This window comes from Leptosomus discolor, chromosome 2 (assembly GCF_034619465.1).
Source record: "Leptosomus discolor isolate bLepDis1 chromosome 2, bLepDis1.hap2, whole genome shotgun sequence".
In the NCBI taxonomy this organism is placed as follows: Eukaryota; Metazoa; Chordata; class Aves; order Leptosomiformes; family Leptosomidae; genus Leptosomus; species Leptosomus discolor.
Window position 1 is genome coordinate 93,875,014 of NC_141392.1, and position 14,929 is coordinate 93,889,942.

General features: G+C 38.6%; 1 protein-coding gene across 3 annotated transcripts in view; it reads right to left on the reverse strand.

Moving 5' to 3' along the window:
• Positions 1–14,929, reverse strand: part of RIMS1 (regulating synaptic membrane exocytosis 1) — a 339,793-nt gene that overhangs the window by 171,366 nt on the left and 153,498 nt on the right. For all 3 annotated transcript variants that reach the window (XM_086461476.1, XM_086461474.1, XM_086461475.1), the window contains exons 4-5: positions 11,590–11,933; positions 7,482–8,353 (exon numbers count right to left, since the gene is read on the reverse strand). In XM_086461476.1, the coding sequence (XP_086317602.1) occupies positions 7,482–8,353; positions 11,590–11,933 (1,216 nt within the window). The remainder of the gene's footprint in view (positions 1–7,481; positions 8,354–11,589; positions 11,934–14,929) is intronic.

Below are 14,929 nucleotides of genomic sequence, written 5' to 3' on the forward strand. Positions count from 1 at the left end.
AGCCACCATAACAAAAACAAAACAAAACAAACAAAAACCCACACCAAACTGAAAAAACCTGCAACCCAAAGGCTAAAAAAGGCTATAAGGTCTGCAAATCTGGTCTTTTTATATGAAAGAAATAGCTCCACAATGTCTTTATAAGTGGTAGCACTATACATTCTTTAATCACTTTGTTACCTGATAGGAAAAGCAAGCAGGCAAACAAAAGGGTAATTTATCCGATTAACAGCAAATTAATAGGTAGTGAGAACAGAAATCTAAGCTCAATCGAATCCTTCATGGTAGGCACCCCACAGTTAGCCACAAGAGAATGCAAGCGTGCCAGAGGACACTTGACAGTAATCTGGAATTCTGCTGGATGTTGATAAATGGAAGAATAAAGTACCAAATAATAATATGTCCTTGCATTGAATAAGCATACTATTTTATTATCATCAAGGCAAGTTGCAGTCTCAGTCATGGACTGAAATCTCACCAAGTTAGGCACTGTACAAACTCATAAAGAAACCCCAGACTCCACTGAACTTGCAATTTAAATGCAAAGCAAGAAAACAAATAAGAAACAGATGCATTTTGAAAAGTGCTCAGCAGCTAAAATTAGGGCAAGTTTTTCAAAAGCTTCCAGGTCCCCCTTAGACCCTTAAAACGTGCTCCATGACCTGCAGCTCCCACTGCTCTTGTTGCACCTGCTACCTCCAATGGTTTCTGTATGGAAAAAAACCTGACTGCTGGATGAGAATTCACAAAAGTGGAAGAAAGGACAAGTAGACTGGGAAGAATACAAAGAAGTTGTCCAAGCAGCCAGGGATCAGGTAAGGACAGCTAAGGCCCAGAAAGAATTAAATTTGGCCAGGGACATAAAGGGTAACAAGAAAAACTTCTATAGGTATGTACAAGAAGGCCAAGGAGGGACTTTTTACAAGGACCTGCATTGATAGGATGGGGGGTAATGGCTGGAAGCTGAGAGAGGGCACGTTTAGACTAGGTACCAGGAAGTTCTTCACCCTGAGGGTCGTGAGACGCTGGAACAGGTTGCCTAAGGAAGTTGTGGATGCTCCATCCTTGCAAGTGTTCAAGACCAGGTTCGAGACTTGAGCAACTTGGTCTAGTGGGAGGTGTCCCTGCCATGGCAGGGGGGTTAGAACTAGATGCTCTTTGAGGCCCCTTCCAACCCAAACCATTCTATGATTCTATGATCTATGTGCTTGAGAATTGGTTTTTCATGGAGAAACCTAGAGAAGTCTTGGGTTTCTCTACAGGTCCAAACACTCTCATAGCTCCTGAAATTAAAAGCCATCCTGCTTGTCAGGTTTCAAGTCTTTTTGAACATATGATCCTATTTCCTCCATGCTTTAGTATCCCCCTTTTTGTAATGACAATACTCATCTTACTACTGGATAAATCACTATTAGGACAAATTTGTCGCTATTTTATGAATTAGATGTGCAGGAGACAAGTATGTGGTGAAGAACAAACAATTAATAAACACAGAAGATAGAGCACATTAAGAGTAATGAAACATAACGCCTTGCCAACTGCCAGAGATGTAAGAAAGAACTCAAGATTTAACAGTTTGTGACATCCTTTTCTTTCATGTCTCTTGATAAGTCAAAACGTACATGTCTTTTTTTCCTTTTCAAAACCCAGATTGTTATTATGTAAATTTGTACTGGAAATGGCTATCAAATATCATTACTTAAAGCATGACGAAAGAGGATAAGCTACAGTCAGGAGTACTGTGGATTTACTTCCAGGTTTCCCCACCTTGGCCCAGAGCCTACTGCAGGAACAGCAGTAGTATTTCTAACATACAGCAATTTCAGTGCAGGCTATGAAGAAATTGACTTTTATTTCCAGGAATCCTCTATTTCAACTGAGTAAGAAATTATGATTACAACTATTCTTATCTTTGCTTATCTGTCCTCAGAGTTGACATGGTTTCTGGCACCAAGCTTCAACCTCCCTAGCAGTAACTTAACCCTCCAGAGGAAGAGAGAAGCACTCAACCTCTTTCCCCCTCCAGCTTCTTCTTTCCCATTTAAAGCCCAGTCCTCCTGCCCTGCCAGACATCTTCCATGACATCTCCATTTATATGGTTATGAATTTCAGGGAAGTGTTGGATTTCTTGGCAACAATATGACTTTTTTCCCCACTCATGCTCAGCTTATTTAATTTGCATATGCACGTACGCATTTTACATAATTCCATATTAACAAAACAGATTTCTTACTGCCCAACACTAATTTAACAAGCACTTATTTACAACTCCATAAGCACTGTAAATAATTTCAGCTACTCAAAAGCACTGAATATTGATAGCATTGAATAATACTAGCACTAACCATAATTCTGAAACTAGAGCCATTTTAGATTATATTTTCATTAAAATTTGAATCAGATGTAGATCTAAATCATTGCACAAGGACTAGAAGTTAAATTGGAACTGATTTCTAAGAACTAAAAATCTTCCTAGCAAAGGTATTTTATCTTACACTAAGTTAAAGCTCAGTTACATTTTTAAACAAATTCAGCTCTGTTTAAAACTCCATGCCTAACTCTCCGCACGAACAGATGTTTAAATATGCTAGCAGATGTTACAGTACAACTTGACTTGCCTACACTCCATATTTAAAATACCTCAGTGAAAAAGCTTAGCTAAAAACATTTCAAACCAGCCTCCTCTCCTCTATAGCCTTTTCCTGATATTTTCTTTTGGTCCATTTATACACACGTACGCACACACGTAGTTTCTCTCCTAGCCCACGAGCTACCTTCTCTGCCAACAATGCTACAGCACATGGAAGACATCACTGAGGCAGGGATTTAATTTATGCTGTCCTTCCCCGGGTAGCACACCCAAGCACAACCACCCAAAGCAGCACTCAAAACACCAGAGGAGAATGGAGGAAGGGGTTGGATCCTTTCCTCCTGAAACCAAGCCTGCACTGACACATTTATCTGCAAACCACAGCGTCCCTTTCTCCTTCTGACCTCCAGGTCCTCTCCTCCTGGTCACAACCCGCCTACATCACACCTGCGTATACACCAAGATCCCAGCAAGATCCCTGCCCCTCACACTTCTGACCAGAAGGGTAATGTCATAAGAATGAAATGAAATTGGGTCGCTCTGTTCCTCCCAGTACTGTAAGAAAGGCATCATGAAAGAAACGATCACATCTTCACTGAAAGAAACCGCAATGTCATCTGAGGAGGCTGTTTTCAAACAAGGTTCCAACTCTGTTGTGCTGTCCTCACTCCCAGTTAAACCCATTAGCAAGTATACAAAGTGAGTTTTACTTAGTTTTTTACCATTTTGCTGACAATATGCAAGTAGTAGGCATATTTTCAAGCCTAGACAGTGTGAAAAAAATACACATTTAGGCAAACATGAACAATGAGTATGTAAAATGTAAAACCATTAGCACATCTATTTGCATAAACGTACATGAGCAGCTTTCAGTACCTCCTCACACTGTTCCAATTTCCAACACTATTTTATCTTCCAGTTTCAAAGACTAGAATATCTCTTGCATCTATCACGGGGTAAAAGAAGTCACATACAACCTCATCTGGACACAAACAAACTAGTTCTACATAAATACACTGTTTTAAACGCTAAAGAAAGTAATTTTTTCTCAAACTTACTCCAATTCTAACTTGCATTCTTCATTGGACGGTAGTAGGCAGAAGCTGTTCTCAGTTTTAAAATGAGGTCTGGATTTCATTTGCAATAGTCTGGTTTATGTCATTCTAGCAAGTCTTTGAAGTGAGTATGAATGTAATTTACGCCTTCTAAGAAGACAGCGTTGCCACTGGAAACCCAGTCCACCCAATGTTCAACTATTACCGATTTCAGAATCAGGAGTCCTACAGCTTGCATTAATAACAGGATGAAAATTATTATCAGCAATCAGTAATAGTGTCCTGTAAAGGGAGTTTTTTGGTTTGTTTTGTTTTTTAAAGAAATTTGAGATTACTACTGCTAAACAGTTCTATCTCTAGATTTACCCCAACATGGAAACAACTCGACATGAATTACAGGGTCCTCCGCCGAAAAAAACCAAAATTCCACTGGATCACAAGACATTTATTCTTTTAAAAGAAAGTAACTTCAATGCTTGTGAATTATTTTGTTAATAATTTTGAAGAAATACATATTAAATAGTTACAGTAAACAGTAGGGGATGTACTAGGTAAATTAGCTTGGTTCGTATTTATGAATATCACTTTTAGAAGTGTTTTTGTGCTCGGAAGACAGGGTAATGCAATCCTAAACCGTGTTTCTGGGAAATGCAAAGGTTAAAAAATAACTTTTAAGCAGTATCTACTTTATATGTCATATTTGGCTACTGACTTTCAATATAGTCTTATCCACTCTACCTGTACCTTACATTTCTGTGAGTCATCATTTTCTTTTAAACATCTCTGTAAGCTGACTTCCACAGAAAACCTCTATTTCAGTTGTTCAAAACAGAATTGAAAATAGCGCATCTTTATTACTCAGTATAAAGCTGATTGCTTTATATTGGCACTCACCAAATGTGAACATTAAGATCTGGGTTTTTCTTAGTAAGGCTGTTCAAAGTTAAAAAAATTATTTGCAGTAATTCTGTCTTTCTAGCTCCATTTATACTACTTTGGCACCAGATTTATGACTGAGCTGATATTTAGATAAGAGAGGATGGATTCCAGACCCTCCTGGGCTTATAAACCAAAGCACTACAACTAGGGACCTGTGCATTATCTCTCTCAAATTACGAGCAAAGCACTGAAGGAATGGTGGGAAAAATTCTGCTTGCAATAATGCTGCAAAGAATGGGATTCTGACCTTGGTTACAATAGGGGCATTTTTAATTATTTGCATAAATTTTTTAGCACTACACCCTTTTACTGTGGCATTTTTTCTTTTAAAATATAGAAAAGAATTCTAAAATATTTTCTTAGGTAATAAAATTTCCTGCCTTTCCATCTATTCTCATGAAATACTACAGATTTTTTCAAATACTGATGAAAATGTAATTGTAAAAATAATTGGATACTTTACTACTAAAAATGCTCCTGCTTTCTTATTTGTAGTCACACTTCCTAGATCTTTTTCTGTATTATACCCCTAGCTTCAAAGGCTTTCCACTTCTTTTCCTATGACAAGGATGGCAAAATTCATACCAAGATCAAGCAAAAAAAGAAAAAACATTAACAGCTACTCCTCACAGCTATTAAATTAATAAATATATTTCTGTAATTAACGCATTGCATACACACATACATATATCCACATACATATGTGTAAATATATATATTCTGATTAGTAACACGGTGCTAGCTTACTGACAAGTTAAGTTCTCAAGGAAAGCTCAACAATTTTAACCAAGTATTGAGTCGGCAGTGGTCAGACAAGGCCCTAACATACTCCTGTTTATAATTTTTATTCCAATACAGTGAGGTAGCACTGTGATATGATACAGACCAAGGCCTCCACTGTCTACAGGGGAAGCCTAAATACCTGTCTCGGAGGTAACCAAGAACCTGATTCCATCATTGAGAACATAAGCATTTAGCGACATTTGAAATCCTGTGGGATTCCTAACACTGAAGGAAAAAAGTACAACCCTTAATCGTCTAACAAAACAATGGGAAATTGGTCAAATGTTGAGATCAGTGTCATGAGCCTGAAAGCAACTATCAAAAGGTTTTACTTACAAAGGACCATTATAGAGCAAACTATATCAACATACTGATACATACTATATCAATGACTTTCAGCCTGGACTTGATTTTCACATCAATGAGCTTCCAGTTTATAATGATACCCCTCAAGGAATAAGGGAAAACCCTTCTACATCATAAGCAATCTCAAACTGATGCACATAAATGAAAGCAAATAACAAAGATGGAAAGGAAATGCTGTATTACAGACCACTACTACCAACAGAGGAAGTCAGGGAAAACTATACAAATACAAATGTCAGCATAAAACATCGCCACAAAATAAAGGAGAGACGCGTTCACTTAGAAAGACAGAACAGTTGAGACTGGAAGGGACCTCAGTAAGTCCCTATTTCAAACAGCCTTGCTCAAAAGCAGGGTCAGCTAGAGCAGATTGCTCAGGGCCTTCTCCATTTGGGCTCTTAGCATCTCCAAGGATGCAGACTGCACAACATCTCTGTGCGATATGTTCTAGTGTTTGACCACACACGCAGTCAAAAAAGTGAGGGGTTTTTATGTCTAAGGGGAATCTGGATTAAGATTTCAGGGGCATGATCACCATCCCTCCTTAAAAATGTGCAGAAAAGCAAGCTTCCACGCTTTGAACAGAAAAGTTCACGCTTAGAAAGTTAAAACAAGCAGCTATTCAGATGGGATAGCAGAGGAATGTTGTGTCTTTTTATAAGTATACCTGGAGCTTTAGGGGATGTCAGGAAACAGCAACATCAGATAAAGACAGGCAGACAGGTTAGCATATATGAATCAAAGACATGTCAGGAAACAGTGCCAGGAACTAAAAGGCAACGCAGACATGCCATTGGCATTTTGAGTATGAGCACCAGCAGAAAACTTTCAAGTTACAAACACAGATAATGAAACTAAAGAGCTAAAAGCTACTGCCAAAGATACAAACAGCCTTCAGCTACTGTAGCGTCACTTAAAAACAAGTTAGGGTTATAAGACAGTTTCTAGGTTCTACTACAGTCTTTTCTGACGATGCTTATTTTAACTCTTCACTATTCATGAATTTGATTAACTTCTTCAGCCAGAAGAAAGTCTTTGTTCAAAAGCACACAGTGTACTACACTCATTCCTTACTGCTGAGCGTTACCATCCACAGATGAAGACAAACTGAAGTAACAGATTTTAAACATACCTGTAAGCTTGGGAACAAATTCATCTAGACAAGTTAAGCAATTCCCATGTCCTTCCTATATAACACTCCCCTTGCCCCATATCCTGTCCTTGTTAACAATGAACTCTGGCAGATCCTTGATATTTTATTAAATGTAGTTAAAAAAATGCATATCTTAAGACTGAGGTCTCAGTAAGATTATGATGCTTTATAATGGTCTTCTCAGACTGTTACAGAACTCGCTTTCCATTTCAATTCATTCACAGTAAATTATTCTGCATACAGACAAAAGGATGAAGCAATGGCCAAAGGAGTACAGATACCATCAAGAGAATAAACTAGAAGCCTTAAATTCTGACAGTTTTAGGTGAAAGAAGAAAGAGAATGAGAAAGAAACTCATCAGCTGATGCTACCTGTAACCACCTCATCTAAGAATGCAAAAGTAAACATTGCAAACCAAATGTAAACAGGTATAAGACACTTCTCAGTTGGAAAAAAAAAAAAAAAAAAAAAAGGAAAGGTAAGGGGGAAAACAAAGGTTTATGTTTAAAAACAGAGGCAAAAGAGAGAAAAATACAAGTTATTTTTTTTCCCCAAAACCATGGCCATGTGCATAATATACATAAAGGTCCTTACCTTTTTCACTGACACTTTCACTTTCTATCTCCACATCTTCACAGCTAGTATATTCTGGTGTTGATGCCCCTTCTTCCTCTGAGCTACTAACTGACATCTGCCTTTTCTTTCCGCCTCTTTTTGCTCTATGAGGCTTTGGAGGGGATGGCCGCACTGATTCCGACTGGTCAGAGCTAAGGGAATCATTCCTTAGCATGGTCTCCATTTTCTCCCGCTTTGCTTTTCGCATGAGAATAGCAGAGCTAGGATCAAGGCGGCTCTGTTTTTTAAAGGAATCGTGGTTCTTGTATTCTACGTGTTCTATAGGAACTGGACTATGCCTGGGAGTTGGTGGGCTATGATTAGTTAATTGTTTAGAAACAGAAATTCTTACATCACCTGTTCTGTCTATAGAGTACGACCTCTGAGTTTCCACAAGAGATTTTCTGTCCTGAGTTCCCTGTAATTGTGAGCGTTTTCCTAATTTATTCTCAGGTACCTCCGCTTCCTCCATTTCTGTATGTGGCAAAGCTACATCACTGTGTCTTCTCTCATGCCGTGCTTTAGAAACCTTCGCATGCATGCGCATCTGTTGTTCCTCAGGGTGTGGTTTTACAGGATATCTTGCCAGATTGGGGTCGCTCCTGTAACGGGTATGATATTCATCTTCCTTCCTTTGTTTTTCATCATCAGGCACTTTGCCTTCCTCAAGTTTCTCTGGCAAGTCTGGGTAGTCCTGTGACTTGCCCTTCTCCAGCCTTCTACCTTCATGCCGTTCCTTACGCTCCCTGTCATCCACTGGTCCTTCTTTTTGAAGCGAGGATTTTGGCACACGCTTACGCTCACTCTTTAAACCTTTGCCATTCTGGTCTGAAACCAATATTGTCTTCTTCCTACAATGAAAAGGAGTACAATAATTTTATGAATTGAATGCAAAATAACAACACTTGAGTACACTGTTATGATACGGTGTACAACACAACAGTGTTACAGTACACTGTTATAATTGCAGATACTAAATTCGGTGGGAGTGTTGGTCTGCTCAAGGGTAGGAAGGCTTAGCAGAGGGATCTGGACAGGTTGGATCGATGGGCTGAGGCCAATTGTATGAGGTTTAACAAAGCCAAGTGCCGGGTCCTGCACTTGGGTCACAGCAGCCCCATGCAGTGCTACAGGCTTCAGGATGAGTGGCTGGAAAGGTACCTGGGGGTACTGGTTGACAGCCGGCTGAACACGAGCCGGCAGTGTGCCCAGGTGGCCAAGAAGGCCAACAGCATCCTGGCCTGTATCAGAAATAGTGTGGCCAGCAGGAGTAGGGAGGTGATCGTGCCCCTGTACCTGGCACTGGTGAGGCCGCATCTCAAATCCTGTGTGCAGTTTTGGGCCCCTCACTACAGGAAGGACATTGAGGTGCTGGAGTGTGTCCAGAGAAGGGCAACGAAGCTGGTGAAGGGCCTGGAGAACAGGTCTTATGAGGAGCAGCTGAGGGAACTGGAGTTGTTTAGCCTGGAGAAAGGGAGACTGAGGGGAGACCTTATCACTCTCTACAAGTACTTGAAACAAGGTTGTAGTGAGGTGGGGGTTGGTCTCTTCTGCCAAGTAACAAACAATAGGACAAGAGGAAAAGGCCTCAAGTTGTTCCAGGGGAAGTTTAGATCGGACATTAGGAAAAGTTTCTTTACTGAAAGAATGGTCAAGCATTGGAAGAGGCTGCCCAGGGAAATGGTGGAGTCACCATCCCTGGAGGTGTTCAAAAAACGTGTAGATGTGGCACTTTGGGACATGATTTAGTGGGCATGGCGGTACTAGGTAGACGGTTGGACTTGATGATCTCAAAGGTCTATTCTAACCTAATTATTCTATGATTCTATGATAAATAGATTATAAAGCAAGATAAGCTACGGCAAAACATATAGAAAGGTACTGGATCCAGTAACATGAATTATCTCTATTAATCCTTCCAGCAGTACTTTTGTTTTCCAACAGCAAACGAGTTCCAGAGTCCATAAAAACATTAATTATGGATGGTCCAATTAATGAGTAAAATCACAAAGAATATTAACATGGAGAAATGCAGACAAAAGTAATTCACCCACATAAGTAGGAAGATTCAAAATGACCTTGGTAGTAACTGCAGCACTATGACAAAGTATTGGAGCATGTTCTCCATTTATTTGGCAGCAGTCATGAGGGTTACAGACTGACCACATACACACAATTCAGTTCAAGCACTCTGACAATATAAAGACAACTACCACGATATGGAGTCTCTCCCACAATGACATTACAGAAGTAATTAATACGGACATAAAAAATGCGAAAGAGAATCTATCCAGAATGAATAAAGTTTGACTTAGTTTGTTTTATCTTATTAGAACTCTAAAAAGAAGCGCTCATTTCATAAGCATATAAAGAAAAGCAAATTGACTCCTTGAGAAAAATTAATGGCATTCCTTTCTCTGGTAATAAAAGAGGATGAAAAATAACTTATTTCTCTATACAGCCAAAGTACAGAACAATGAAGCTGCCAGAAAATTATGGTCTCTCTCCTTTCATCTTCTGCTTTGGGAGAATAAGCAAGCCAAAGAATCATAAAATCCCCTTATACTGGATATTTTTATTTCTCTCATCATTCCAATTGCCCTTTTGTTTACTAGTTCACATATGTACCCATCAATTTTGAAGGAGGCTGAACACAGCTATACACTGTATTTCAGATGAACCTGCACCAGGACAAAGTCACTAGGACTTTGTTTTGTGGCACTGAATCTTCCCTTCCACAACTGATATGCCAAGATTACATATCACAGATTTCCACAGATGCATCAGACAGGTCAGGCAAAATTGGATTTGATCCAAGTTAAGCTCCTGTCTCCTTTTTCTCCATCTTCTGTTCCTCCTGAGCTTTTGGCAATAAATGGGACCTGAGCCTACCACAGATGCTCTCCATTCAGAACCCTTGGACTTCATTTGAAAGTCTCGGTGACAAGTAGACAACATTACTACTGTATAACTAATATAACCGTCTCACTTTTGGACAGCAAAGCAGAAACAGAAAGTATTTTTCTGTCCTAAAACCGTCCTTCAGCTGAGCGATGACTGCTCTGGGGGCCTTCCCAGTGCTGGGGGAAAAAAGTCAATGGAATCAAGGGAGGGCACCACGTGTTCATTTACGTCATACATGTACATAACACTAACCTGAGTTTTGGTCCAGTTAAACCCAGACAGACCTCACCCACACAGTAAGTTACTACCACTATTCCTCATCCATTTTCAACTTTAATAGCTATGAAAAACAAAAAATCAGCAACTGTTCTGGCCAAGAGAGGATCTTCTATGGCAGACTCTTGTTTTGTTGCCACAGGCTCCCTCCTCGACTGCTCTGCCATCTGCCAGGCAGCAGCCAAAAGAACAGCAACTGCTTCATCACATTACCCTCTCTTGATGTGCTACTCCTCAATCCATTCATTACAGTGAATGCAGCTCAGGAATTTACTCATTTACTCACTTCAAACAGAATAGTTTGCTTATGGTTGGCTTTATTCTTGCATATAACTTGCTCTGAATTCAAGATGGTACTATTGCTGTTCTTCACCAATGTTTACTTTACAGGTGTAAATAAGCTCTTTTAATAGTTCCTGTTTTATTATTAAAAATAGTACAGTCACTGATAAAAAGATAACACATAATGATATCTAACAGAACTCCAGAGGGTGGGGGTTTTTTTTGTTCAGTTGCGTTTTTTGTTGGGGCGGGGTGAGGGGGTGGTATGTGGTGGTTTTTTAAAATTCTAATACATTATGTAATCAAGTTAAAGGCTTGCTCTTTGCTTAACAACTTTAAAATATCTGCCAAATTTAAAAGTAACCTACAATTCTATATTAAAAGTGTACAGCAAAATGCACTTACATACAGGGAAATTATCCCTAAAAGACAACTATTTTATTTTTCCTCATTTCTGTTGCACAGACTCAATCAGACAATGTATTCGCTAATGAACACTTCCTTCCATGGTCAGTAAATCAATTTATTCTTTGTTCTTACATGCAAACCCCAGCTGAAAGCCCTGCGTAATATTACTGAACTAGCATTTATAACTGCAAGGCTCTGTCAAGACAGAAAGCATTACCTCTCTCTTGGAGGTTCACTTCTAGACCTTGATGAAACTTGTTTTTGGTCCAGGCCCATAGCTGGCTGTGATACTTCTGCTCCTTTCCTCCGATCAGACTGCACAGTGGAAGAAGAGATTTCCTGTGATGAGGCAGCTGCTGTACTTAAGGGAGTCTGTGATCTTGATCGCTCTTGAAGTCTTGCTTTCTTTTCTCTTGGTGCATCCGAACTTCCACCAGTCGCTGTATCACTCAGTGTTCCATCCTGGCTGGGCGAGGGCTGCGGTCCACTTCCAAAAAACCACGCTCCAGATTTCGTTAGGATTTCTTGTTGCTTTCGACATAAATTGCATACCCACATAACCTAGTTGAAAACAACAAGAATAGTCAGTGCAGCTACCCCTCAGACCCTGAAATGCATGCTCACTATCACAGAGCAGGTACCATCTCTCACTCTCCTCTAAACTGGTGAGGTTGGTGCTCACAACAGGACCCAGAACATGCTTCTCCAAGCACTAACTGCACTGGCTAGAGCCAAGCATCCTACAGGCACATGCTATGCGAGCTTCTCCAAAATGTGCTGTCAATATACAACAGTCCTACCTGCAGCACTCTCCGCTCAGCCCAGCCCTAGCTCTCTTCTGAACAAACACCGACAACATGACCAATGTTTGTTGCTGGTGTCGATGCAGTTGGGGGTGGGGTGGGGGGGTGGGGGTGGTTTGCGTTGTTTTCCTTAGTGTGAATCGCTGTCAGGACAAGCCTATTAGACTGTAAACGGGACTTGTACCTCGGGTGGAGGAGTCCTGCCCAGCTAATTCCCAACCTCTGCTGCCACAGAAAACTGCTATGGTATTGCCCTGCAATTAATTTTTCTTGCGTAACATAACTCAACATTATCCTGCAAAGAAATTCAGCATTTACTGTGCATGGTTTTAGCTGCATCCACTACTTACCAGAGATGTACAGTAAGACCTAAAGAAACCTACTAACAGAGAACTAAATGCACCAATGAAATGAACGTAGAAGTACCATATTTTGTACTAATTGGAAATGATAATTTACCATCTCTTTGAATTATAGCTGTAAATTGTAAATAAATAAATTAAACATGTGTCCCTGGCAATCACAATTAAGCTGTGTACATAAACAGTGCTTCTTAGGATTTTTTAAACTTTTTTTTTTTTTTTTTTTTAATTCCATATACACAGATAAACAGGAGCACACATAGTGAAGCAAGACTCTATGTTTCAAGTTCATATACTGTATAAGACAGTCTTATGTACAGGAGTAAATCACCAGAAAAAAATAAAAGGTTAATCAGGACTCTAAAATCTGTGACAAAGACAAAAGGAATTTTGAAGCAGAAGAACAAAAAAGGCAAAATGCATGAAGATATATAAGAGGTAGGAACTTTGTCAGAAATGAAAATAGGAAACAAAGCTGATAGCTAATAAGAAAAATGGTAAAGAAAATCTTTTAGTTTAATGTGGAAAGAAGTAGAAGATTGGGTAAAACTGTAAAGAGGGTAAGAAGGATGACAAAAGTTGGAATAAAAATATGCTTAAATTATTTTCTGTAAACAAAGGAATGACGCAACAGTCGCAAAATTATACAACACTTAAATGGAACAGAAAAAAACCCAATCAGTTCAGGGAAGAAATTGCAACAGGACAAAGCTCTGGTACTGAGGTCTCTTATTCTCTGGCCTGGTGAGAAAGTGCATATCTTACATGGTATGATGAAAATTTTAGGCATTTACATATTTAACATAATTAAGATTTATTCAAAACATCCTAGAACAGACTATCTGTTTAGGTCTGAACACTAAATCAGAAATTCCAATACCGTTTCTGCACTGTTTGACCAAATTACACTGAGAAGACATCCAACGCTTTTCCCTGTATCTGGATTGTGCCTTTATCAAAAGATGACTGTTATACTACTTCTATTTAAGAAGCATAACAAAATTTAATTAAAAAAACAGTAACCAAAAGCTACAGTTATTTGAACAGTGGCACAAACATGTATTATGATTAAAATAGATAACCCTCAGTAGGATAACAGGAACAGCAACATCGACAAAATAAATGCTAGTCTTTTAATAAAAAAAATCCCTTGATTGTCATACTGCCTCCCATCTAGTATACCACACAAAACAGAGATTCAGTTGAGCAGACTATCTGGTCTAACAGAATAGATTGTTAGTCTATCTGGTATTATTACAGATATTAAAAAAAACCCAACAAGACTAAAAGAAATAAACCCCATATTTTTAAATGTCTTTATAGACTGAGAATTGTTAGCTCATTAGACAGCAAGATACATGTATCTGTGTATAAAAATCTATGTCAATGCTATAAACCAACATCATTAATGAAAAAGATGTCATTCCCTGTATTTTATCAGTTTACAGGGAAAGTTGAAAAAAATGTTTAAAAAAAAAAATCAACTAGGGTTTGTTTGAAGTAAGGATAAGGAATACTAAAGTAAAATTTAAATATTCTAGTTAAATCATATATGTGTGTATGTATGCAAGAACATTTAAATGTGTAAAGATGGTAACAGACTTCATTTACAATTTAATGTATTTGATAATTTTAAATACGTATAAAGTATGTAATAAACTTCAATAAATTACCATTAATTTAAATAATCACCTTTGATATTGCAATTCATTTATGCAAAATATTATGAGAGTCAAACAAATAGGAATAGCTAATGCACAAATAGACACAGAAAAATACAGAATACAGAAGGAAGAAATACAAGACATGTAAATACAAAACCATTTTCTTACAGCTGTCTTTAAAGACTGCAGTTTGGACACAATACATACCAATCACCACAGATGACACACGTAGGAAATCTGCATTATACTCACACAGAAGCTACACTACCATCCCTGTTTAGGAATATCTTCAGGATTTAATAAATGCTACGTTTGCCTTGAGATATATTCGGTCCAAAAGGAAAAATAATAAAAACTTTTCCTTAAGGGGAAAAAAACTCAAAACTTGAGGTGACAGAAGAGTTTCAATGACAAAACTGTATATTGAAAAACATTTTTAGAGAAGTATGTGTAGCAAGCAATTTAGCAGCATGCAGGAATTATATCCTGATTGAATATACTGGGATGTGGTCCAAACTAATCTAAACTAAAGCAGGTTTGTGTAATAACTTATCTTAACAATCCACAGATGTTAGGCAACCAAACAAATGCTCTGATGAAGGATTACAGTTCTCTAATGTGGCTTCTGGACCTCCACATGATGCATCAGTAAAATGAAGAGTGTTAGACAATTTTACTCTGGTCTGTCACTTCAAAAATAGTTTCTGTTTACTCTGTTGTGGACAGCG